The sequence below is a fragment of the Monodelphis domestica genome, chromosome 7 (assembly GCF_027887165.1).
Source record: "Monodelphis domestica isolate mMonDom1 chromosome 7, mMonDom1.pri, whole genome shotgun sequence".
NCBI classification, from domain to species: domain Eukaryota; kingdom Metazoa; phylum Chordata; class Mammalia; order Didelphimorphia; family Didelphidae; genus Monodelphis; species Monodelphis domestica.
Window position 1 is genome coordinate 195290802 of NC_077233.1, and position 24067 is coordinate 195314868.

Below are 24067 nucleotides of genomic sequence, written 5' to 3' on the forward strand. Positions count from 1 at the left end.
CCTACCTGCCCCTTGATGGCTATACATCACTAATGATGAGATTCATTTGGAAAGGCAACATGACACCATGGAGAAAACATAATTGATACTTTTACTTAATAATAGTGTAAACTTGCACAAATATGTTCACTACTCTGAGCCTCTCCTCTGAGCTTTTTTCTTTTTATTGGATTTTGGACTAAATGATATCTAACATCCTTTCCAATTTTAGAGTATTTGACTTTGTGTATGAAGGTGGCGTCACTACCGCTACACTCTTTACAACACTGTCTTCAAAGTGTTTTCCAATTGTGATTACTTATTCCACGGAACTTTCCACATTCTAGTCTGGTCATCAGTGGCTGGAGTGAGGGTATAGGCGACAGCAACAGATTGGAATTTTTCTCTTCACAAAATAAAAGCCATCACTTTGACCCTATCATTCTTATCAACCTAACTGACAGCCATTCCACTTCTAATTATAACTTCTCTATCTCTTTTGTCATTCCCTGGACTGTAACTGGGGGACTTAGATAAATCCACCCTAATTGACCTTCCTAAAGTCAGACCTTGGAGGATTATAAAAGTGGTTATAAACAAATGGCCACCTACATAGGGAAGAGCCCCAGTTAGGAGAATGCTCAAAGAAAGAGGTGCCATGTTTGAAGTGATTTCTTGGAAAATTCAGAATTAACAAGAAATCCCTTTTTGTTTTAAGCTTCAGAGTTGAGAAAAAAAGCCTTTCTAAAACACATTTAAACATTTCTCTGCCTAATTCAGTATAGTCTAATAGGGGAAATTAAATATCTTGTTTGTATTTTATGTTTTTTTACAACATCTTGAGGTAATTTTTTAGAAATTTAATTTTTTTTAGCATCATGCTGGATTAAAAAAAAATAAAAATCCTTACTTTCTATCTTAGAACCAATAGAAGTATAATTTCCAATGGAGAAGAGTTGGTAAGGGCTAGGCAATTGGGGTTAAGTGATCTGCCTGGGGTCACATAGCTAGGAAGTATCTGAGATCAGATTTGAACCCAGGATCTCCCATGTCCACTCCTGGATCTCATCAACTTAGCCACTTAATTGCTCCATCATGTTGTATTTTAAGTCAGAGGACCAGAATTACAAACTTGATTCTTTTACATATACTTTTCTGTGATCTGGTTTAAGTAACCTAACCTCCCCAGACTTCAGTTGTCTGACTGTAAAATGAGGGGTTGGACTTAGACAACTTCTTAGGTTCCTTCCAACTCTAAATCTAAGATCCTTTGACCTCTTAGGCAGATCAGTCACATTGTCCTCAGACCTAAAATATGGATACTAGCACTCCCTACCTCATAAAGTTGTTTTGCAAAAAATACTTTGTATTCCTTAAAGTGCATCTAAAGGATCTGCTGGAGAAGGAAATGGCAGACCACCCTAATGTCCTTTAAAAAAAAACCAAACAAATCTTTACCTTCTGTCTATTGATTCCAAGGCAGAAGAGTAGTAAGGGCTAGGCAATGGGGGTTAAATGATTTGTCCAGGGTCACACAGCTAGGAAATGTCTGAGACCAGATTTGAACCAAGAACCTCCCATCTCTAAGCCTGACTCTCAATCCACTGAGCTACCCACCTGTCCCCCCAATATCCTTTCCAAGAAAACTCCATGTATAGCTATGGCCCATGGGCTCACAAAGAGTCAGACACAATCAAAAACCTTTAACATTCTATAGAACTACAAGTTTTTATTATTATTACTAGAGAATACAATTTTTAAAAATTCTACTTAAATGAGAAATTCTTATTAATTGAATTTTGGTGGCTTTGCTATAATGACTTTCCTTGCCCAAGTCTATCATTATAAAGAATAACATCTTGGGGCAGTGGATAGAGAGCCAGGCCTGGAGATGGGATGTTCTGAGTTCAAATTTGACCTCAAACACTTTCTAGCTACAGGAACTTAGACCCAATTGCCTAGCCCTTACTGCTCTTCTGCCTTGGAACAAATACTTCATATTGATTATAAGACAGAAAGTTAAGAGTTTTGAGGGGAGGAAGAATAACATCTAGCCTTTCTTGGTAGTGTGAGTTATCTAAGATATTTTCAGCTGTGGTCTGGTGTGGCAGTAATGTAAAGTCATAGAAATGCATCAGCTGTTATTTCCTTCTCTGACACAAATGCCTCTGTATGGGTAGTTGTCAAGCAGTTATCACCAGGAAAAATAACTACAAAGGAGAAAAGCTGGAAACTAGCACAGGAACCCACAGAGGAAGCTACCACTGTTGACTGGGTGGAGCAGGTATGAATCCAAAACATCTTACGGATGTAGTCAGCATTCTTTGAACAGGAAACAAAAGCCAGATGAGCTGTTCTCTAGCAGAAGAGAAGTTGGAATGGGTGGTACCTTGTACCTAACTTGATCAGTATCCAGGTGAGAAAGGCTTCTGAATTTCATGTTCCCTATATTGTTCCAGTTGCTACTGAATACTCATCAAGCCTAAGGAGGCAACATGGGACACTGGAAAGAGCATTGATACAAAAGGCAGAGGAAATCAGGGCAGATACTGTCTTTTGACTTTCTTTGTATCTACAGAACTTAACTACAGTGCCTGACACATAATAGGTATTTAATAAATACTTCTTAACTTAAAAACCCCCTTCATCTTCCATCTTAGAATCAATATTGTAGGGGGCAGCTGGGTAGCTCAGTGGATTGAGAGCCAGAGATGAGAGGTCCTAGGTTCAAATCTGGCCTCAGACACTTCCCAGCTGTGTGACCCTGGGCAAGTCACTTTAAACCCCATTGCCTAGCCCTTACCATTCTTCTGCCTTGGAGCCAATGCACGGTATTGACTCCAAGATGGAAGGTAAGGGTTTTTTTAAAAAAATCAATACTGTATATTGATTCCAAGGCAGAAGGGTGGTAAGGTCTAGGCAATGGGGTTTAAAGTGACTTGTCCAGGATCACACAGCTGGGAAGTGTCTGCAGCCATATTTGAACCCAGGGCATCTAGTCTCTGAGACTTGGTTTCAAGCTACTAAACTACCTTCCTGTACCCAGCTTATTAACTCATTGATTAACTACCAGTAATGCTTACTACCTCTGTGTCCTTGAATAAATCACTTTGCCTCCATTAGCCCCAGTTTCCCCAGCTGTAAAATGAGGATGTGAACTTCAGGGAAGCCATTTTGATCTTAATTCAGCTTTATAGATTAAGGCTAGATATCTTTGAGGTGTTGAATAGTGGGAAAGATCAGGATATTGTCTGAAAGGGTTTTAATTTATATATGAAGAGAAAGAATTGCATGTATAGGGTGTTCAGGGAGGACTAGAACCTCTGTTTATTGATCTTTGAGGTCTACCTATCACCCAACCCTTGTCCGTGGCTCCAAAAAGGTAGAACATGAACAGGAGCCATACATACCCCAGTGAACTCTCTTGGAAGATGGGCTAAAGCGGGTTGAGGGTAGCCAACAGACCTCCAACCCATTGGTGAGTTAGGGAGATGTCTATGCCAAACATGTGAGCACTTCCCCAGTGGAATAGGCAGATCACAACAATTTGTTCTAATGACCATATAAAGGCAGGCGAAACAGGTGCTATGGAGTGCTTAGAACTTGGCCAGACATCAAAAATGCCAAGTTCATCCACTGCATTCCGAGCCATTGCCAGTCATCTTGACTTTTGACTTGCCACTGGACTTTGATGACACTGGAAGAAAGAATGAGGCTGACAACTTTGTGCAAGTCTGCCTTGCTTACATAAGCAAGTCAAGACATCCCCTTGTTTCAGCATTGGCCCTCTTCAAAACCAAAGGATGAACAACATGTGTTTATATATACACACATTTAAGTATACATATTTGTATATATTTAAAAATATTAAAAAAAATAAATCTTTTAAAAAATCATTGTATTTTCAGTTCCAATTCACTCCCTTCTCCCTCCCCCTTCTACTCTTTAAGAAGGCAAGAAAAACAAAACCTATTTCAAATATGCATAGTCCTGCAAAACAAACTCTCACTTTGGTCATGTCCAGAATCTGTATGTATGTCCCTCTGTGCATGTATATAGATATGCTCATGTGTTTATGTATTTTGTTGTTGCCATTTTTCAGTTGTATCCAATTCTTTGTGACCCCCATTTGGGGTTTTCTTGGCAGATACAAGAATATTTTGCCATTTCCTTTTCCAGTTCATTTTACAGATGAGGAAACTGAGGCAAATTACTTGTCCAGGGTAATGTGGCTAGTAAGTGTCTGAGGCCAGATGTGAATAGATTTGAACTTAGGAAGATGAGTCAGATGGCACTGTGTTACCTCACTGCTGTTGAATATATGTATATGTTTGTATGTCTTAATCTGCCTTCTAAGTTCATCAACTTAGGTAGATAGCATGTTTCATTATGAGTCCTTTGAAACTGTGGTTGGTCATTGTGTTGATCAAAGTTACTAAGTCTTTCAAAATTTATTATCTTTATAATATTGCTATTGTTGCATAATTTGTTCTCCTGGTTCTGCTCACTTGACTTTGCAACAGTTTATAAAAGACTTCTTAGGTTTTTCTGAAACTGTTCCCTCTTTATTTCTTTTTTAAATAATATTTTATTTTCCCTCAATTACATGAAAAAGTAATTTTAACATTTTAACACATTCTTTAAAAAATTTTTGAATTCCAAATTCTCTCCTTCCCTCTTTCTCCCCACCTCCCTGAGACAGTAAACAATCTGATATAGATTTTACATTTCCAATCATGTAAAACATTTTTCCCATTAGTCTTTTTGTAGAAGAGCTCTCAAATTATGAAGAAGGAAAAGAAGAACAGAAAAGAGAGAGGAGGGAGGGAGAGAGAAAGGAAGAAAGGAGGAGAAAGAAAGAGAAAGAAAGAAGGAAAGAAGGAAAGAAAGAAAGAAAAATAAAGAGAATATTTTAGTCTGCATTCAGACTCCTTTAATTCTTTCTTGGAGGGCAAACTGCCCTCCAAGAAAAATGTGACATTTTTCATCATGAATCTCTAGATTGCTAGGAATAACCAGGTCATTTACAGTTCATTAGAAAAATGCCGTCATTGTATACAATGTTCTTCTGGTTCTGTTGACTTTGTAGCAGTTCATGTAAGTCTTTCTAGATTTTTCCAAAATCATCCTGCATCATTTCTTATAGACAATAGTATTCAATCACAATCATAATCATATACCATAACTTTTTCAGCCATTCCCCATTGATGGACAGACAACCCCTTGGTTTCCCAATCTTTGCTACCACTAGGAGAACTGCAATAAATATTTTTGTACAAATAGGTCCTTTCCTCTTTTTTTTTTTAATCTCTTTGGGATATAGACCTAGTAATGGTATTGCTGAATTAAACACACAGTTTTTAGAATCCTTTGGGCATAGTTCTGAATTGTTCTTCAGCATGGTTGAATCACATCACAACTCCACCAATAGTGTCAGTGTTCTAATTTCCTACACAGCCGCTCCAACATTTATCATTTTCCTTTTCTGTCATATTGGCCAATATGACAGGTATCAAGTGGTACCTTAGAGTTGTTTTAATTTGTATTTTGAGCATTTTTATATGACTATAGATGCCTTTGATTTCTTCATCTGAAAAATATCTTCAAATCCTTTGACCATTTTTCAATTGGAGAATGACATTTTCATTTGTTATTTCTTATAGCACAATAGTATTCCATCACAATCATAGCCATTCCTCAATTGATAAGGAACCTCTCAGTTACCTGTTCTTTGCCACCAAAATAGAAAAGTCGCTATCTCTTTGTATTATGAGTTCTTTTAAAGAAGTTTACTTTAAATACATTCTGAATGAAAGCTCATAGTTTATGATATAAACCAAAAAGAATGAGTAGTTCTGGGATATCTTCCCACTGGAAGAGGTGTCAGTACAATCCAACCTTTTTTAGTTTCTTAAGAAATTGCATGCCTTCCTTATAAGAAATATGGTTCACATGTTATATCACAATATATTTATTTCCCTTGGCACTTTACAGACATATAATTGGGATGTCCTGTAGGAGATAACATGAAATAAGGACCATTGAGGGAATTGTGCTGGTTTTGGAGTCAGTGGAAAGGGAAGAACATTCATATGATGCCTATGAATTTGTCAGACACTGTGTTAAGTGCTTTACAAATATTTATAAATTTCATTTGAATCTCACAACAGTCTTGCAAGACATCTCCATTTTACAGTTGAGGAAACTGGGGCAAATAGAAATAAGTTACTTGCCCAGAGTTACAAAGTTAGTGTCTGAGGCCAAATTTGAACTAAAGCCTTCCTGAATCCAGTCCTAGTTTTTATTTAGCTTCCTCAAGAAGATTATAGTTTAATTCATGATCCTGCAGGTCTCCTTAACCTGTAAAAATAAGAGGATTGAATTAGATCAAGGTTCTTAAGCTGGACCCATATTGGTCTGTAGATAGATTTCAGGAGATGTGTAAATTTAGGTGGCAAAAAATTAGATCTTAATTTTTACTTACCTCTAACTGACATTTAGTATCTCCTTTAATTAGGGGCATAAGCAACAGAACATTAATCTTAGAAGGGGTTCATAGACTTCACCAGATTGCTAAAGGGAAAGTGATTCTAAAAGGATTAGAACTAGATGATTCTTTTGGTAAAGATATTTTATTTTACCAATTCCATGTAATAACAATTTTCCACATAAGTTTTCTGAAGTTATATGATCCAAATTGTTTCCCTCCTTTCCTTTAATTCGCATTTCACTAATCAAGAGTAATTATGGCCCCTTTCTGGAGCTAGTAAGCAATTTGATCTTAGTTGTATTTCTGTTATTATGCAAAATGTATTTCCACATTGTTCATTTTTGTAAGAGAATAATCACATAAAACCAAAGTCCCCACATAAAAATCCATTTAAACCAAAGTGAAAAATAATATGTTTTGATCTGCATCCCGACTCCAACACTGAACTACATCTCTAAAATCCAATCTACAGTTTGTTTATCCCTAAATTTGCTGTTTCTAGATTCTATTCTACATTTGCTTTAATTATATATGTTATATATACACATACAGTTATCTCTTCCACATTGAGACTTTCCCCATCATGGTTTCAGTATATCACAGGTTGGCATAAGAAATTAAATGGGAATGGGGGGGGGGAAGTTGTACAGAAGCCACAGATGACACATGAAGATCAGCACATGACACAGAAACTCAGAAATGCAGAAAATATATGTGTATTATTGTATGATAACACATTCTAGCTTTCAATATCATAAATGTAAACCTCAAACACCCTATGAAAGGAAAAGAACAAATTCAGACTTCTTTTCTGGTATCAAGGGAGGGCCAAAAATTTTTATGTGGATTTTCTAAGATTGCAGTAGTACTGTGTCCCTAGCTCCCACAATATGGGATAATTCATGTAGGTATATGTATGTGAGTTTACATATACATACATATAAGCTTATATATGTATATATATATATATATATATTTAAGTATGGTATTAAATGGTATTAAACCTAGTTCAATGTCTTGGCCCATTTTCCTCTGGGATGGACATTAGTTCTGTCTTTGGACTAGATCAGACAATTGTTATGATTGTGACAATGAATTTTGTTATCATGAATCCTTCTATCTTTCCGGATAAAAACATGTCTTTTACTTTTCAAACAAAAATTCTGACAAACTTTCACAAGCCAGCATCATGCCCAGGTTTTTGCCCCAATTTAAATATGACTTTTGTTCCATATTTACTCATAAAGTATTTGTTGGGTGCCAGCTATATACAGGATAGTAGATGCTAGATATTGGGAAGGAGGTAGTATGTGAGTGTATGTAGAACATTTGTTAGAAATTACTTTATCAGATGTTTCAGTGGGCGGAACTGCAACAGGAAGTCCATATGTGGGACAATACTATTTATGGTTTTATAATTCTTTAACAAGACTGTGGGAAAATATTAAATTTCAGGGAAGGTCGCAAGGAAGTTGGTCTAGTGTTTTTGAGTCTAATGAGTTAAACATCTTCCCTGAAAAGCATCCAGTTCAATTTATTTCAATTTAATAAACATGTATTAAATACCTACTATGTGCTAGGAAATGGGATGTCTTGTGGAGACAAAGAAAAGACAACTGTTTCTGCCTTTGAGGAGCTTGCAATCTATTAAAAGAGAAGCTTCTCTAACAGTGACTTGAATGATGTTTTTTATTTCTTTTGAAGTTCTATTGATACCTTTTTGGAGGGGAGAAACAACCATTTCTGGATAGATTCTCAACCCAACTGCCTACTGAGTCTAACAAGATAAAGCAGTCAATCTATAGCAATGATTAGAATATGCATGGGACGAACAAATACATCTGACAAGATATACAGACTTTACACCCATTGTCCTTGCTCTCTCCAACAAAAAGAGGGCGTTGCATTTTCCTTTTACTTCTTCAGGGACCAGACTATTCATCATGATCTAGAAATACACTTGAAAAATGTTTTCATTGCTAATGTCAACCACTCAGAGTAATCAGTGCCTAGCTAGCACATACTGAACAGTCAATAAAGGCTAGTTCACTAACTGCATATAAAATGCTTTTGTCAGCCTTAAAATGATATATAAAGCTTATCTATTTGTTCATGGTGTCTTTTCTGGCCTCCTTAGATCATACTGCCTATGTAGACAGCTGCTGGTGGTGATTTCAGCAGGAAGGCTGATGAAAGCATGAGTTTGTTACTAACATCATTCCTGTATTTATATTGGAAAATGTCCCAGTTCCTTCATTTGGTGCTTGGGCCTTTGTTGGTCCTGCAGTCCGGGTCTGTCTTACACAACACAAATAGGGTTCTTAACCTGGGGTCCGCGCTTCCTTAAAGAGTCCAAGGATATATTTTAGTCGTTCATAAACTTGGTTGGGAAAACAAAGTTACATCTTTATTTTTACTATCCCTAACTCAAATTTAACATTTTCTCCATTATGAATGTAGGCAGTAAATCATAGCAGTGTTACTTCATCAGATCCCTGAAGGGGCCATTCACGACGAGGTGTAGGGCGAACCAGGTGCCATTAGAAGGTACAGTCTGAGACTTGGGATCAGGAAAATTGAGTTCAAATCCCATCTCAGATACTTACAGCTGTGTGTCTGTGGGCAAGTGAACATTTACCCTCTTTGTGCCTCTGTTTCTATGGGGATAACAATAGCACCTACTTCATAGGATTACTTTGAGGACTAAATGAATTAATGTATAAAGAACTTAGCAACTCTTAAAAGTTCTCTATAGTATACTTTCAGTACAGACAATAGATTAAAGAGCAAAATCTATTTTTAAATGGACACAATATTATGGTTAAAACATGATTATTTTTGGCTTTTAAGTGTTTTTATTTTATTGTCCTGTGTTCCTCTAAGGGACCTGGATCTCTTCTCTCACCAAGATTCTCTATCTCTGACTCTGTGTTTCTTCCCCTCTGTAGTGCTTCCTGGCATAAACAAACACTCCGGATGATTGGGACATGTAAAAGCATTGCTTTTTCTGGGACCAAACCTGAATGTCCAAGTTTCTTTCACCATTGATAGATATGAATATGAAAGACACTGGGGCTTAAGTGCCATGATACTTGGTTAACTGTCTTCTTTCAAAGCCATTGAGTCCTTCACCCCTGAGACCCTTGTGTTTTCCTGGCCTCCTTCCTTTCCCCATATTGTTTTCTCTTTGAGGAATTCTATTAGAATCCAGTTCTCATTGTATGATTTGCCAGCTAGTCTCATTAGCTAGGGAGAAGGGCAAATAGAAAGAAAACACCTCAAATGTGACTGATGCTCTCCTTTTATTGTTCTTATCTCATTCAAGGACCAAGCTGATTACAATCCTCATTCTTGGGGTGGTCATAAAACTTTTGCTGGAAGATGGTTTCTGTTTTTTACCTTATGGTTGAGTAATATAGCTTACATTTCATTCTCACAATAACCTTATGAGTCAGATAGTAAAATTGTTCTTGTCTCCATTTTATAATAAAGAAATCTAAAGCCACTCAGTCTCAATCCAGTCTTGTGCACTTAGGTTCCAGCTATGAGCCATTAGCTGATTCATAGCCCAAATAAGTTGAATGAAAAGGATGCCCATGGTGTTTTTCAGGTGATAGTTGTCAAGTGGGGACTGAGATCAGGGTCCTAGGAATTGGTCTGTCACACTAAAAAAGTTAGGTATTAGGGATGGGTCTGAGACAAGAAGGTCAAAGAAAATCCCAGGTAGCAAGGTGGTCTGGTGGGCATAGTTATTGGACTTGGAGTTCAGGAAATCTGAGTTTGAATTCTACCTCAGATATTTACTAGATACGTGACCCTAAATAAATCAGTTGATCTCTCTCAGCTACATTTTCTTCATCTTGTCAGTGGGGATGATAACAGGCTGTGGTGTGCTGGTAAAATGTTTCTCTAGGGGAAAAAAGTTGGGCACCGGACACACTTTTAAGTTGTGTATCATTAATGTTTTCCCTATCATTTTCTTAAGGTTACATAATCACAAAATCATAAATAAAGCCACGAGTTAGTAGTTTACTGATTTCTAGTATAAATACTCATACTGAAGTTTGACAGTTTACTCTTGAGAGCTGTAGGAGTTGGCTCCTGCACACTGTTGATCGCATCTACTTCACAGTGTTGTTGTGAGGATCAGATGAGATAACCCATAAAAGGCATTTTTCAAAACTTGAAGCACAATATAATTTCTTGGTATAATTATGATCACAAAAAGGGAGATTCCTAGAAGTTAAGAGCAGGGAGAGTCCTTAGATTCCTTCAAACACTTTCATTTTACAAGTGAGATGTCCTACAGTTGTAAAGTAACTTGACGTCATAAAGCCAGTAAATAGCAGCAAGTAGGTTCAAGATAGGATTTACAAAAGAAACAGGATTTTCTTCTTCAGTTAAATCTGGTTCCTCATGAATCCACTTGGGATTTTCTTGGCAAAGATATTGGAGTAGTTTGCCATTTCCTTCTCCAACTCATTTTCGCAGATGAAGAAACTGAGGCAAATAGGGTTATGTGTCTTGCCCAGGGTCACATAGTTAGTAAGTACCTGAGAACAGCTTTGAACTCAGGTCTTTCTTTATCCAAATCCAGCACTCTATCCCCTGTGCCCCTGGCTGCCCTTAAGAAAAGGAATTATATCTGATCAAGTGAAGTAGCAGCATCTTTGCCCTCAAGCTCTATCCCAGTGACTACTACTTTGGAGTGAGAGAGAATGAGAGCAGATACAAAGTCTGAAGAGATGTCCAGTGATCAGCAGAGGCTCTGTTGCTGCCTAATCCATTGTGTCCCTCCATCTCATTGGAATGTGGCCTGTATAAGAAACCAAGAGATTTATTTATAGGAGACAGTGGGTACAAGCACAAAATCCAAATGAGATATTCAAAAATATAAACAAAGAAATAAAAATATAAAAAATAATATTTATAGCAGCTCTTTTCAGAGTGGGAAAGAACTAGAAATTGAGGGGCTGTTCATCAATTGAGGAATGACTGAACATGTTATATGAATGTGACGGAATATTATTGTTCTGCAAGAATCAATGAAGGGGATGATTTCAGAGAAACCTGGAAAGACTCGAATGAACAGATGAAGAGTGGAGTGAGCAGGACTATGAGGACAATTTATAGAATAATAACAGTATTATAAAAACAGCCTTGAAGACTTAAGAACTCTAAACATGACTGACCACGATTCCAGAAGATTTGTGACAAAACATGTGAACCATCTCCTAACCAGTGATGGATTTAGAGCAGAGAATGAGAAATGTTTTGTATTGGGACTTGGTCAATGTGAGAATTTATTTTTGTTCGACTATATGCATTTTTAGAATAATTTTGTTTTTCTTTGTTCAGGGGGAAGGTGGCAGTGAGAGAAAGAAGATTTTTATTTATTGAAAAAATAACATTTAATTAAATGAAGGTAGTAGGGAGATGATATGATGAGAGTGAAGTTTAACATCAAATTAGATTACTCTAACATAGTTACCTCTATAATCACTATTACTATATGTCTGAGCAAGCTGCAGAACCTCTTTTTGCTTTAGTTTCCTCATCTTAAAAATGAGGCTAATAATAGCACCTACCTCCCTGAGCTGTTGTGAGAGCCAAATGAGATAATAATTGTAAAATACTTAGCACAGGGCCTGGTTAAATGTTAGTTGCTATTATTATCATTATTATTATTATCATCATCATCCATTAAACATCTGTTTACAGTGATTTTGAGGAAAATAAATCTGAATCTCCGCCCATACCAGGGAAGAAGCAATTCTAGAAAAAAACTTCGCACTGCTTTCAGTGTTAATGTATTACGGTCAGACTAGCCTATCTTTGCAAGTGCCATAGTTTACTATTTGAAAGGTTGGATACTTGCATGACAGATAAAACTCTGAGCTTACAGCAACTCAGTTGTGTTGGTTCACCATTTCCCCTTCTGTCTCCCTTCGTTTTGTGTTCAGTCTTTGTTGGTGTCCCTTTAGACAGTGATTAGGAACTCATCTCACATTTGTATTCTTTTAGTTATCTGGCATGGTATGGACTCTTGTCCTGTATATCTCCAGGACACAGAAAACATATAAAAGTGATTTGAGTGGTAATGAGGTATGCTACAGATTCAGCCTGAGAGACATCAATTCATCTGACCCCCCCCCCCCCAAACAAGTTTAAACTTCTGTGACTAGAGAACAGTGTCCCATCATGGACAATTTGATGACAAGACCATAAAATTGACATTGACCACACAAATGTTTATTAAATGACATTCCAAACAATTTGCTACAGTTTCTTTTTATTCTGTCACAACAAGAAAGCATAACCATCTCATAGTTTGTATATTTTCTTGCTGTCCCTCAAGTTTCCAAAAACTACAACAAAAAAGGAATAGAATTCAGAGGCAAATACAAGACATTAAGTAGTTTCTAGGGCACATTTAGTGTAGACTTGTCTTTTTTGTCCAGAGCCAGCTCCACTTTCTTTGGGGATATAATTATATGATAGTCTCCTCAGCTGGTTTTCATTTTATGTATCTGTTTATTCATTAATTCACTTATTTTTTTACTTTCTCTTTTCTAGGGTCTCCGGATCATTTTCTCAAATGCGTCCAGGCTCATATTTAGGCTCAGTTCATCCAGTGGCATGAGAGCCACAATCAGGATCTATGCAGAAAGCTATGAGAAGGACCCGAGCAATCATGATAGGGAACCACAGGTAACAGGATTAAATACTACTTGGCACCTGACTTATGCCCGGTTCTAAATTCTGTGATATTTTGTGTCACATGGTTCTTAGGCTACTTCAAAGGCACGTTGGGGCTTTTGTTGGTTGGTTGGTTTTCCCTTAAAAGGGAGGAGGTTGTGCTAGTCTGGAAAAGAGGGCATATGGGTCTTGACAAAGTGAGTGGAGAGGAGAGGGAGGTGGATATGAGAGATATTGTGAAGGTAAGAGTCAGGCCTTAACAGGTGATTGTATTAATATGAGGGAAGGAGAGTAAAAGTTGAGTTCAAATCAATCAACAAGATCTTGTTGAGTGCCTACCATGTGTCCTGCACTGTTCTAATCACTGGGAATGCAAAGACAAAAAATGAAATGTTCTTTGCCTTCAAAGAGTTTATATTCTGTAAGGGGAGATAACATGAATCCATGTAAATAAGATATGAGAAATGAAGCTAAGTAGTTTGGCACAGGAGTATACTATGTGTTAGAAGAGTCAAGAAAGGCTTCCCATAAAAGACAGAACTTGAGCTGAATCTTGAAGAAGAATAGAGATTTCAAGAAACAGAGTTCAGGAGAGAAAGCATTCTGCGCATAGGAAACAGATACTGCAAAGGAATGGAGGTGGGAGATGGAGCATTGTATCTACTCAGGACAGCAAGAAGACAAGTATGGCTGGATTTAGAATGGGTGAAGAGGAATGACATACAAGGATGGAAAGGTATGCTAGAGTCTGACAGTGAAGGGTTTTCAATGCCAAGGAGATTTTATATCTGATCCTAGAGGTAACAGGGAACCCCTGATGTTTAGTGACTATGGGGGTGAAATAGCAGTATTACACTTTTGGGAAAACCATTTGAGAACTGGGTGGAGGATGTTTAAGTGTGGGGAGGAGCTTGAAGTCCAAAGACTACCTAGCAAGTTATGGTAATAATACAGGAGAGAGTGATAATGACCTCAGCGAGGGTGGTGGCTATGGGAATAGAGAGGAAAGAATTAATGCGAGAGATGTGGAGTTGGGAATGACAAATTTGACAGGTGATTGGACATGTAGGATAAGTGAATGTAAAGAGTTGAGAATGGCACTGAGATTGCTCCATAAAGCCTGTTTAGGGTTTGCCCTGGAAAGTTCAATGAACTCACTCCTAAAGGGGAAGGCAAAAGCTACCTTGCTTCATGGTGACCATCCATATCCATCTAGTAACAGTAATAAGATTAGCCCACCATTCCAAGGGTTCTGAATGCAGAAGTTACCCTTTTCTCCCAGGTTAGACAAAGGGGTTTATTTTGACAATGGCTATTGTGGTACAGGGCAGAGGTGTATAATTCAGTTGCTAGCTCCTTTTGGCTTCCAACACTCCTCAATACAACCCAAACCAGATTAAAATGTAATTAGAGAGGCAGCTCTCTAATTGGCCTGGGTTCAAATATGGCCTCAGACACTGCCTAGCTATATGACCTTGGGCAAATCACTTAACCCCCATTGCTTAGCCCTTACTACTCTTCTGCCTTGGAACCTAATGCAAATGTTTAAAAAATGTAACTGGGAATAAAAATATAATACAGCATAATGTTAATAAATGTTTAAATACAAAGGCATGGATCCTTATGTATAGTTTAGTTGCACCATTTGTATTTGAGTTTAGTACCACTAAAAGAAGAGATAGGGACAGTGCCTCTGATTTCACTGGTATATTGCAGTGGCTTTCAAACTCTTTGATCTCAGAAAGCCTTTTACATTCTTAAAAATTATTGAAGACTCCCTAAAAACTTTTGTTTATATGTGTTAAATTTATAAAGATTTACAATTTTAGAAATTAAAACTGATATACTTTAAAATATTTTAATTCAACCCAATCTAATTCAATAAACATTTATTAAAGACTTGTTATGCGCTAGACATTTGCTGAGCACTGGGAATATAATGAATAAAACAGAAAAGCAGTCCCTGACCTCAAGGAGTTTACAATCTAAAAAGGGGAGACAAAACTCAAAAGGATGTAGGAAAGGGGGCCAATGATAGACATCAGGAAGGGCAGAAATACAATGTTGAGTGAGCTGAATCCTGTTTTTGCCCTCTATAAAGGAAGGTATTGGGAGGAGTTTAGGTCTCTACTGTTCACACCTCCAGTTACAGGAGAGAGGAGGCTGTGGGAAGTGTTGTCAATTAAAGTTTGAGCTATCCTGGTGATGAGTTTAGAGACAGTGAGCTTATTCTGGGTGGGGCAATTGAAACCACTCAGGGCAGCAGATGCAAAGTGAAGAAAAATTCATTTAAAATTACAGTAATAAGCTTGTTAATATAAACACCATATTTTATGAAAATAACCACATTTTCTAAAACAAAAAAATTAGTGAGGAGACTATCATTCTTTTATATGTTATTTGCAAATCTATTTAATGCTTGGCTTAAGAGAAGACAGCTGGATTCTCAAATCACATCTGCTCCTGCATTTAATCTGCTGCAGTATGTTGTTTTCATTAAAGTATATGAAGAAAATCTGGCATCACCCATGAATTTAGTTGGGAAAAGGAGGAATATTCTCCTAAGCAAAAAAGGAAAATAATTTTGACCCCAAGGATCCCCTGAAAAGGTCTTGGGATCCCCCCTGAAGTTTGAAGACCACACTTTGAAAAGTGCTGAAATAGGGAATTTCCTGGGCAAAGAAGCTCCTTCTACCTATGCAGGTTTGATATAGGACCAGAGCTTAAACTTGGGGCAGTTTGTTCACTGAACCCATCTTTCCCTATCTGTACAACAGTTGCCACATTGCATATTTTAATAAATGCTCTAGCTAGCTCTCTCTGTTTCTCCTTCTGTATCTCTTTGTCTCTTCCCTTCCTCTCCTTGCTTTCCCTCTCCCTCTGTCCCTACCATGATTACAGTGATGTAAAGCCTAACCCATTAACAAAGATATTGACACAAAAGCCAAGCATCCCTAGTCATCGAGCTGTAAACATACACATTTGTGGCAATATGTATACATGCATATATACATGTATATATTCAAATCCCCCTTGAATGTAAAGCCTATGTAAGTATACTTGATTTCTTATGACAATGCCCACTAATAATTTATATTATACTAGCTTTCAGTATGTTAATTTTTATATTCTGTCTATAATATGTCATTTATTAAGTTAAATGTTCTGGGAATTTCATAACTGACATTTCGCACTCTATCTCTGGTACTCTCTTGCCTTAGGATGCAGCTGAAACATAGCAATTTCCAAGACTAGAGAGATAAATTAGGAATTCCTTATAGGGAGAAAACTATAACTGGGTCAGAGTCCTCTAGAAGGATGGGGAGAGAGGAGTTATCACGCCTTCCCTGAAAGCAGTAATTCTTGCCACTAAGTCCTTGACTTTGGGTCAATAGTCTATTTCAACTGGAGAGACCAAAAATACATCTGCTTTTGGGTCTAGCAAAACAGTTGGTTTAGAGACAGGTGGCTGTTCTCCAGTTTTCTTCTCGAAGGCTCTTCCTTTAGATTTGTTACACATGTATGTTTATAGATAGACACAGGCAAAGCTTTTTTTTTATTTTTAAAGCAATCTTTGCCTGTATTTTAATAACAACTTTTTAAAAAAAGAAACTGGGTCCCTCTTTTCTCCCTCCCAGTGGATATAATTGGGGCAGGAAGGTAGGAGATGGGAGTGAGGTTTCTATCAGTAAGAAAAAGTAGGAAGAGAATTTGAGCCCAACTTGGATAGTTTGCCTGTCACGCTACATACCTATAATCTCCTTCGATCAGAGATCTGGAGGGGGGAGACACCTAGAACTTCCCCTTCTCATTCCCCCTCCCAGAATCTGCACCACTTTTCACACCTACCCATGCTGCTCCTAACCAAGAGGAAGGGGATAATATAGGATATAGAGCTGACATGGAGACGCAGCTCAACATCTATTCTATAGTACCCTACAGCGATCTCTAAACTATCAGCACGCACTTCTCCCACAGCCCCCCTCTGGGCTCCCTCTCAGTATAAGGTTACTGCCATCAACCAAACTCTCCCACTTAACCTTTTCCCAGAAAGGAATTCCTTAGTGTACTAGCAAGAACTTGGCCTTACTGGGTCTAAACTGTGTCTTATGTTAGCCAGTGAACCATGTGAATGATGGCTCCTGAGTTATATTAAATACGTCATTTAGATAAGCTTCTTCCAGGCATGATTAACTGAATTTTAATCTATCAAATACACATTCAGATCAGTGATCTTTCTTCTATAAACCCTAACCCTAAAAACAGACCTTTTCAATGGTCTTATAAATTAACTGCATAATACTTTTTACCTATTTGCATAATAAATTTGTCAAATTACAAATCAGAGCAAGATTTAAAGAACTATGAATGCCCATGTATGTTTTTTCTTTCTTTAAATTTAACTGTTTCAATCACTATTGAACTAAACATGAGTTGCTAACTTTCATGTCCCTTTGGTGTTTGTGGGTCTATTGCCGTCTTCTCTTGTTTCTGTCTGCTCTCTCTTTGGGGAGAAGGGGATATCTTAGCAAGATGCCCTCATTTTATCAAAGAAAAATGACCCAATGCTAGCTCTACTTACTGTTTTAGTACCTAGAAGTAGAATTCTCCTCTGCCACAGACTTGGGGCCTTCAATTGCTCCTTTAGTCTTTTTTATCTTGCTTTTTAGTTTATGCTGCAACAGAGAGAGAAGGAAAAGTCTGGATCATAATTATTCCCCAAAGATCATCACACATTCTTAAGTGAGTTCCTTCAAACAAGGATTGCTTAAGAAGCTGTATTATACCCTTCATACTAATATTTATTCTTTGTGTAAAAAGTGTTTGGGGTTTTCATTTTTGCATAGACACTAAATTTTAACTAATTTTCTCTTTTGACACAGCTATTTCTTTCTTAAAATAGAAGATCATATGTGTTAAGGCATTTGAACAGAACTGATTTAAAATAGAATCATATAGTGAGTTCCTCATTAGGAGCATTCATAAATAGTTTGAAGTAAGTGACTGGGAAATCAGTGCTAATTGTATATGAACAGGGGCAGTCAGTGGACAGGGTGCCAGACATGGAAACAGGAGGTTCTGGGCTCACATCTGGCCTCATACACTTCTTAGCTTTGTGACCCTGGTCAAGTCATTTAACCCTAAATATGTAGCCCCCTTACTGTTCTTCTGTCTTAGAATTGGTACTAAGAGAGAAGGAAAAGTGTAAAAAAGAAAGCAAGAAAGAAAAGAATATATGATCATAAATCTAAGATTCAGAATCATTTCCCATAGTACCAAAGAAACCATACAATTAATAATTTGTGCATTTGTATCTATAAGTATATGCTTTAGCTATCTATTTAGAACTTTTTTCTATAACAGTCATAGTAGTGCTGCCTCTTTTAAATTGATATTTTATTTCTTACCTTTGTAGCACTCTCTCTGTGATACTTCCTCAACCTACATTCATATTCATGATAGAAGTCCCCAGAAGGTGGCTTAGGTTCTAGAACTACCTTGGTTCTAGGTTAGTCTAGAAGTCCTGTCTCTTAAAACTATTGTTCACGCACCACGACCAGTGTTTTCTCCTAACAGTCAACCAGTAGATAGCATTAGCTCAAAGCAATGGTGTTTTCTAAGATGGAATAAGAACAATAACTATAGAACATTTCCTCCATGGACCTCGAGGGTCCCCTTCTGCAAATATAGACAGTGGCAAGATTGAACACAAACTTGAAGTAGGCATGTAGGGGAATACATGCCACCAAGGCCACTAACTCTTCCGATGCTACTAACTTCTGAAGACCTTTCTCTCCTCAAAGCTACACTCTGAATCTCTGCTATACTGGTTAAATACTCCTCCCAGGGCACAATGATACTCTTGTGAATCCATAGTCAATCCTCCTCCATGTTAGGCATCATGCTCCTTATTTCTCTGTATGCATGTCTTTCTGGAGTTCATGTCTCTGCTCTCTTATCTATGCCTCAACGTCTCCAACTGACTCTCCAACTGCTGGTTGGATTTTGTCTTTCTCTGGGCAGGTAGTTTCAGCTGCTAGATGATAGTGGCCATTGGGGATTAGGGGAAGGGAAAAAAAAATCCTTCCTCCCCATCGCAGAGGAAAAGAACTAGTTTTTTTTCCCCAATGCTGGCTCTTCTATATGTTCAAACTGATTGTATTTTTTAAAGTTCATCTGGAGGTAATAATTGCTCGTCCAATTACATTTATTTCTTCTGACTCATTTAGAAAGAAGTGTAATTCACAAAGGGATAATACATTAATAAATCTCTGATGACATCTGAAAGCTGCATAACTGATTTGGAGTGGGAAGAGAAATCAAATCTCCCCTCCCACATACATATACCTTACATCTACAAGATAGAGTTTATCTATCAACATGTAAGAAGAATCACAAGAATCCCAGAAACAGAACCAGAAGGGCCACTTAATATAATTCATACCCCACAGAGTATCCTTTCTACATCATCTTTGATTATTGGCCATCCAGCCTCTGTTTCAAGACTTTGAAGAGGAGGCAATCTATTCTAAAGACAATTCTAATCAAAAGGTTTCCTCCTCCCTTCTTCTATATTGGGTTGAAATGTATTTTCAAATATTGTTGAAATTTCCATTTCTTTTATTCTGGGGCCAAGAACAACAACTTTAATCTTTCATATAATAGCCGCTAAAAGCTTGAAGAAAACTCTCGTGCTCTTCCTTATTCTTTTCTTCTTCAGACTAAACATAGCCCATTTCTTTGGCAACTTGTTATTCAGCATGTTTTACCATGGTTCTCAATCTCCTCCCTCTATCCCCATCTATTTTGATGATTTTCTTTTTCTAAATATGTCCTAGATTATTAATTCACTATCTGATATAGAGCTCAGAACTGATCATCTTATTCCAGGTGTGGTTTAGCTAGGGCAAAGTACAGAGGGACTAAACAGCCCTCTTTCTGACTATTCTGTTTCTTTTAATGTGATTTTAGGCTATAGTTAATCTTTTTGGCTGCCCTGACAGTCTTAACTTATGATGAGAATTCAGACTTCCAAACCCCTCAGGTCTCTTTCACATGAACTTTTGTCAACATAGTAATGTTTCCCCTATCTTGTATTTGGGCAGCTTTTTTCCTTTTTTTTAAAGCCCAAGTGTTTTAAATATCATCTTATTAGATTCAGCCTGACATTATGGTCTCTTGAGATATCTTTGGGTTCTGACTCTACCATCTAGCATGCTAGCAATTATGCTCATCTCTGGGTCATCCAACTTGATGCACAAGCCCTTTGAAGTTCCTGAGGCAAGTTACTCATTGCTAAGTGATCCAGTAAACAGAATGGGGCTAAGGAGAGAGCCCTAAAGGGGCCACTTCACTTGAGTCCTCCATTTAGAAAGGTCTAGTCATCCAATCAGGTATGAATACACCCGAGTGTATTTAGGTAGAAGGATGAACCTTTGTTTACCTGGGCACATGAGAGATCTTTATTTGTAAAATGGTCCTTGCTTATAAAATTTGTAAAATGAAAAGATGAGTTCAGATTATTCTAACTTTAAAATTCTAAGGGTAAAGGGAGGAAAGGAGAGTTCTGAATGCTAGTGAGACACAGGTTTATATATTCTTCCCTTCCCCTCCTCCCCTTTGGCCAATCTAACTGGAAATCAATTTTAGGTGTGTTGGGTTATATTTATTTTTCTGAGATTCATGGGGCTACTATTTCCTCTTATATTATTCCAGGCAATTTAAAATAGGGAGAAGCTAAATAATTGAAATCCAAAAAAACTCCCACTTCTCATGAAACAAACAACAGCTCCACAGTTTCAAACTTATCATCAATTTTGCTTTTTTTAAGACCAAAGATAATGAAAAGTAAAAAAAAATAACTTTTTTGAATTATTTGAATTTCACATTTTCTCTTGCCCTTTCTGAACTGCTAATGAGCAGGGTAAACAACTAAAGGAAGAGGAAACAATGAAGGGCTTGGACAATTCAGTAAATGATAATAAACTTTGATGAATAATCAAAAAGTGACTGTACTTCTTCCTTTGAGTTTTGTGCATTCTCACCACCATCTCCCTCAGTACCTCCTTTATAATATGATGCATGTCTTCTTTATTTTATTCAAACCCAAGGATTTCTATCTCTTATCTCTGAGAGACATTAAGATATAAAAATAGAAGCGCTGTCCTCTGAAGTGAGAAGATCTCAATTCAAGTTTTCCTCTGGGCATATATAGTACTGGCTATATGCTATTGGGCAAGTTATTTAACTTTTCACTTAAATATCTCTCTAAGATAATCCTATAGCAGTTAAAAGAGTTATTGAATGGGGCTGACATCCTACCCTAATAAAATGACAGGTTTGGAACAACAACAAAAATTTCTTAAACTTTACTTTGCTATTGTTGGGTTTTTTTCATTTCTCAGTTGTGTCTGACTCTTTCTGACCCCATTTGGGTTGGTTTTTTTTTTGGCAAAGATACTGGAGTGTTCTGCCATTTTCTTCTCCAATTCATTTGACAGGTGAGGAAACTGAGGCAAACAGTGTTCAGTGACTTGCCTGGGGTCACTCAACTAGTAAGTATCTGAGACTGAATTTGAACCCAGGAAGATGAAGTTTCCTTACTGTAGGTCTAGAACTCTATCCACTATACCACCCAGCTTTACTTGGAGGTGCTTAAACACAAAAGCTTTCATCTTTAATTCACCTATCAAAGTTCTGGGCGTATTTATATCATATTTCATTTTGTTGTGAAGTCTTCCAACATCAGGTCACCCTTTCTCTTATGCTTGGTAACACCTATAATTCAAAAAAAGATAGCTCAAAATACAGTGGATAGAGTGCTAGCCCTGGAAACAGAAAGAGCTGAATTCAAATCCAACCTCAAATATTTATTACCTGTGTGAGCTGGCAAGTCACTTCATCTCTGTCTGCCTCAGTTTCCCCAATAGTAAAATGGGGATCATAATTAGTACCTACCTTATAGGATTGCTATGAGGATTAAGTTTTATACTATTTCTAAGCAACAATATAGTATGTGACATATATAAGATATTTAATAAAGAATTCCCTCCTTCTTTCCCTCTCCCTTCTTCCCCTCCTCCCTTCTTTCTTTTCTTCCTTATTAGGAAATGTCATCCTAAGAGTAAGCATCCCAGAAATGCTAACCTCTCTGGATTTGTATCTCTAAGATACCTACAAATGTTAACATTATGATAAAGAATGTTTCTCTAGCAAAGTACTGTGAGTACTTGGGAAATAATGATAATAGGATCATAGATTTAAGTCTGAAAAAGACTTAGTTCAACAAACCCTTCATTTTACAGAGGAGATAACTGAAGACCCAACCCCTAGCCCCAAAAGTTAAGTGATTTATCTAGGGTCGCAAAAGTCGAAGGCATCAGAGAGGAGATCTAAACCTAAGTCTCAAACTCTTTCCACTGCACCATACTAATACCCTAATAGTTCACCTTTATGCCATTTTAAAGGTTTGCAAAGTTTCTTCCATATAACACTACCATAAGATAGGTAGTTCAGTATTATTATCCACATTTTACAAATGAGGAAATTGAGGCTCTGAAAAGATAAAGAACTAGCCCATGATCACCCAATTTGTCTTGGACAAGATTTGGATCCAGTTCTTGATAATTCAGACCTATCTGGATTAACTTTCTCAAACTTCACAATCTATGATCTCAGTATGCATTTTAAATTTTCACTGATATAATTTATTATCCTATCTTCTTTTCTGAATATATCCTTTCCCATTCTCATCCAGCAAATCATTCCATAAAACAAAGAATTAAAAAAATACAAAAATAAGTTATTCAAAATTGTCTCATCACCTGAATCTAACATTATATTCAATGTTCCAAATCAATAGTTCCCATCTCTTCAAAGAAGGGAGGTAGTGGAAATTTCTCTTCTCCTTTTCAGGGATAAGAGACAGTGTAATGTGCTAGGAAGAGAACTGACCTCAAAGTCAGCAAGATCTGGGTTCAAGTCCTGCCTCTGATATATAATAGCTCTGAGACCCTGGGCAAGCCACTTGACCTTAGTTTTCTGAGCCAGTCTCTAAGATTAGAAGTTGTGGAGAAGGTTCCCACTTGTATTATTAGAGGTTCTTTCCTAGGTCAGTGAAATCACAGATTCAGTCCTTTTTGCTCTTTCAAGAACAAGTTTGTGAGATAACAATTTGAAAAAAAAAAAAACAAGCAAGATTTCCAATTCAGTGTTTCCCAAAATAGCTCTGATAATATAATGCTATAGGAAACATAACTTTGAAAAATATGCAGTTTGCCAATGAGCATCAACCACTTTGGAATGTGTTGGGTGAATAGATCAGGAGCCTAGGAACTAGTCTTTCACTCCCAGCATGAACATTTTCTGTCAGAGCTTCTGTTAACTATGCATACTCCTCATGTTGGAGTAACCACTTCAGGGAATGAGATCAAGATGCTTGATTCCTACATATTTTTCAACCCTTAACCTTATTTTGAACCTGGTATCAGAGCCATTAAAATATTTATTTTCTTTCCCACCAATTATATGTAGAAACAAACATTCATTAAAAAAGTTTGAGTTCCAAATTTTCTCCCTCCCTTATTTCTTCCCATCCTTCTCCTCCTCCCTAAGATGATAAGCAAATTGATATAGATTTTACATGTACAAACATGTAAAACATTTTTCCATATTAGTCATTTTGTGGGAGAGATCTCGAAGAACAAAAAAAGAAGAAAAAGAAACTTGATCTGCATTCAGATTGTATCAGCATTTCCTCTGAAGAAAGATGGCATTTTTTATCAGGTTTTTGGAATTGTCTTAGATTGCCGTGTTGAGAACAACTAGGACATTTTGAGTTTGTTGAAAAAGATTGTTGTAGCTGTGTACGATGGTCTTCTGGTTCTGCTCACTTAAGTT

General features: G+C 37.1%; 1 protein-coding gene across 1 annotated transcript in view; it reads left to right on the plus strand.

The window, feature by feature from the left end:
- The window catches only part of PGM5 (phosphoglucomutase 5), a 242042-nt gene that overhangs the window by 193613 nt on the left and 24362 nt on the right, over nucleotides 1-24067 (plus strand). The window contains exon 10 of the mRNA XM_001365519.4: nucleotides 13046-13180. Coding sequence (XP_001365556.2) covers nucleotides 13046-13180 — 135 coding nt within the window. The remainder of the gene's footprint in view (nucleotides 1-13045; nucleotides 13181-24067) is intronic.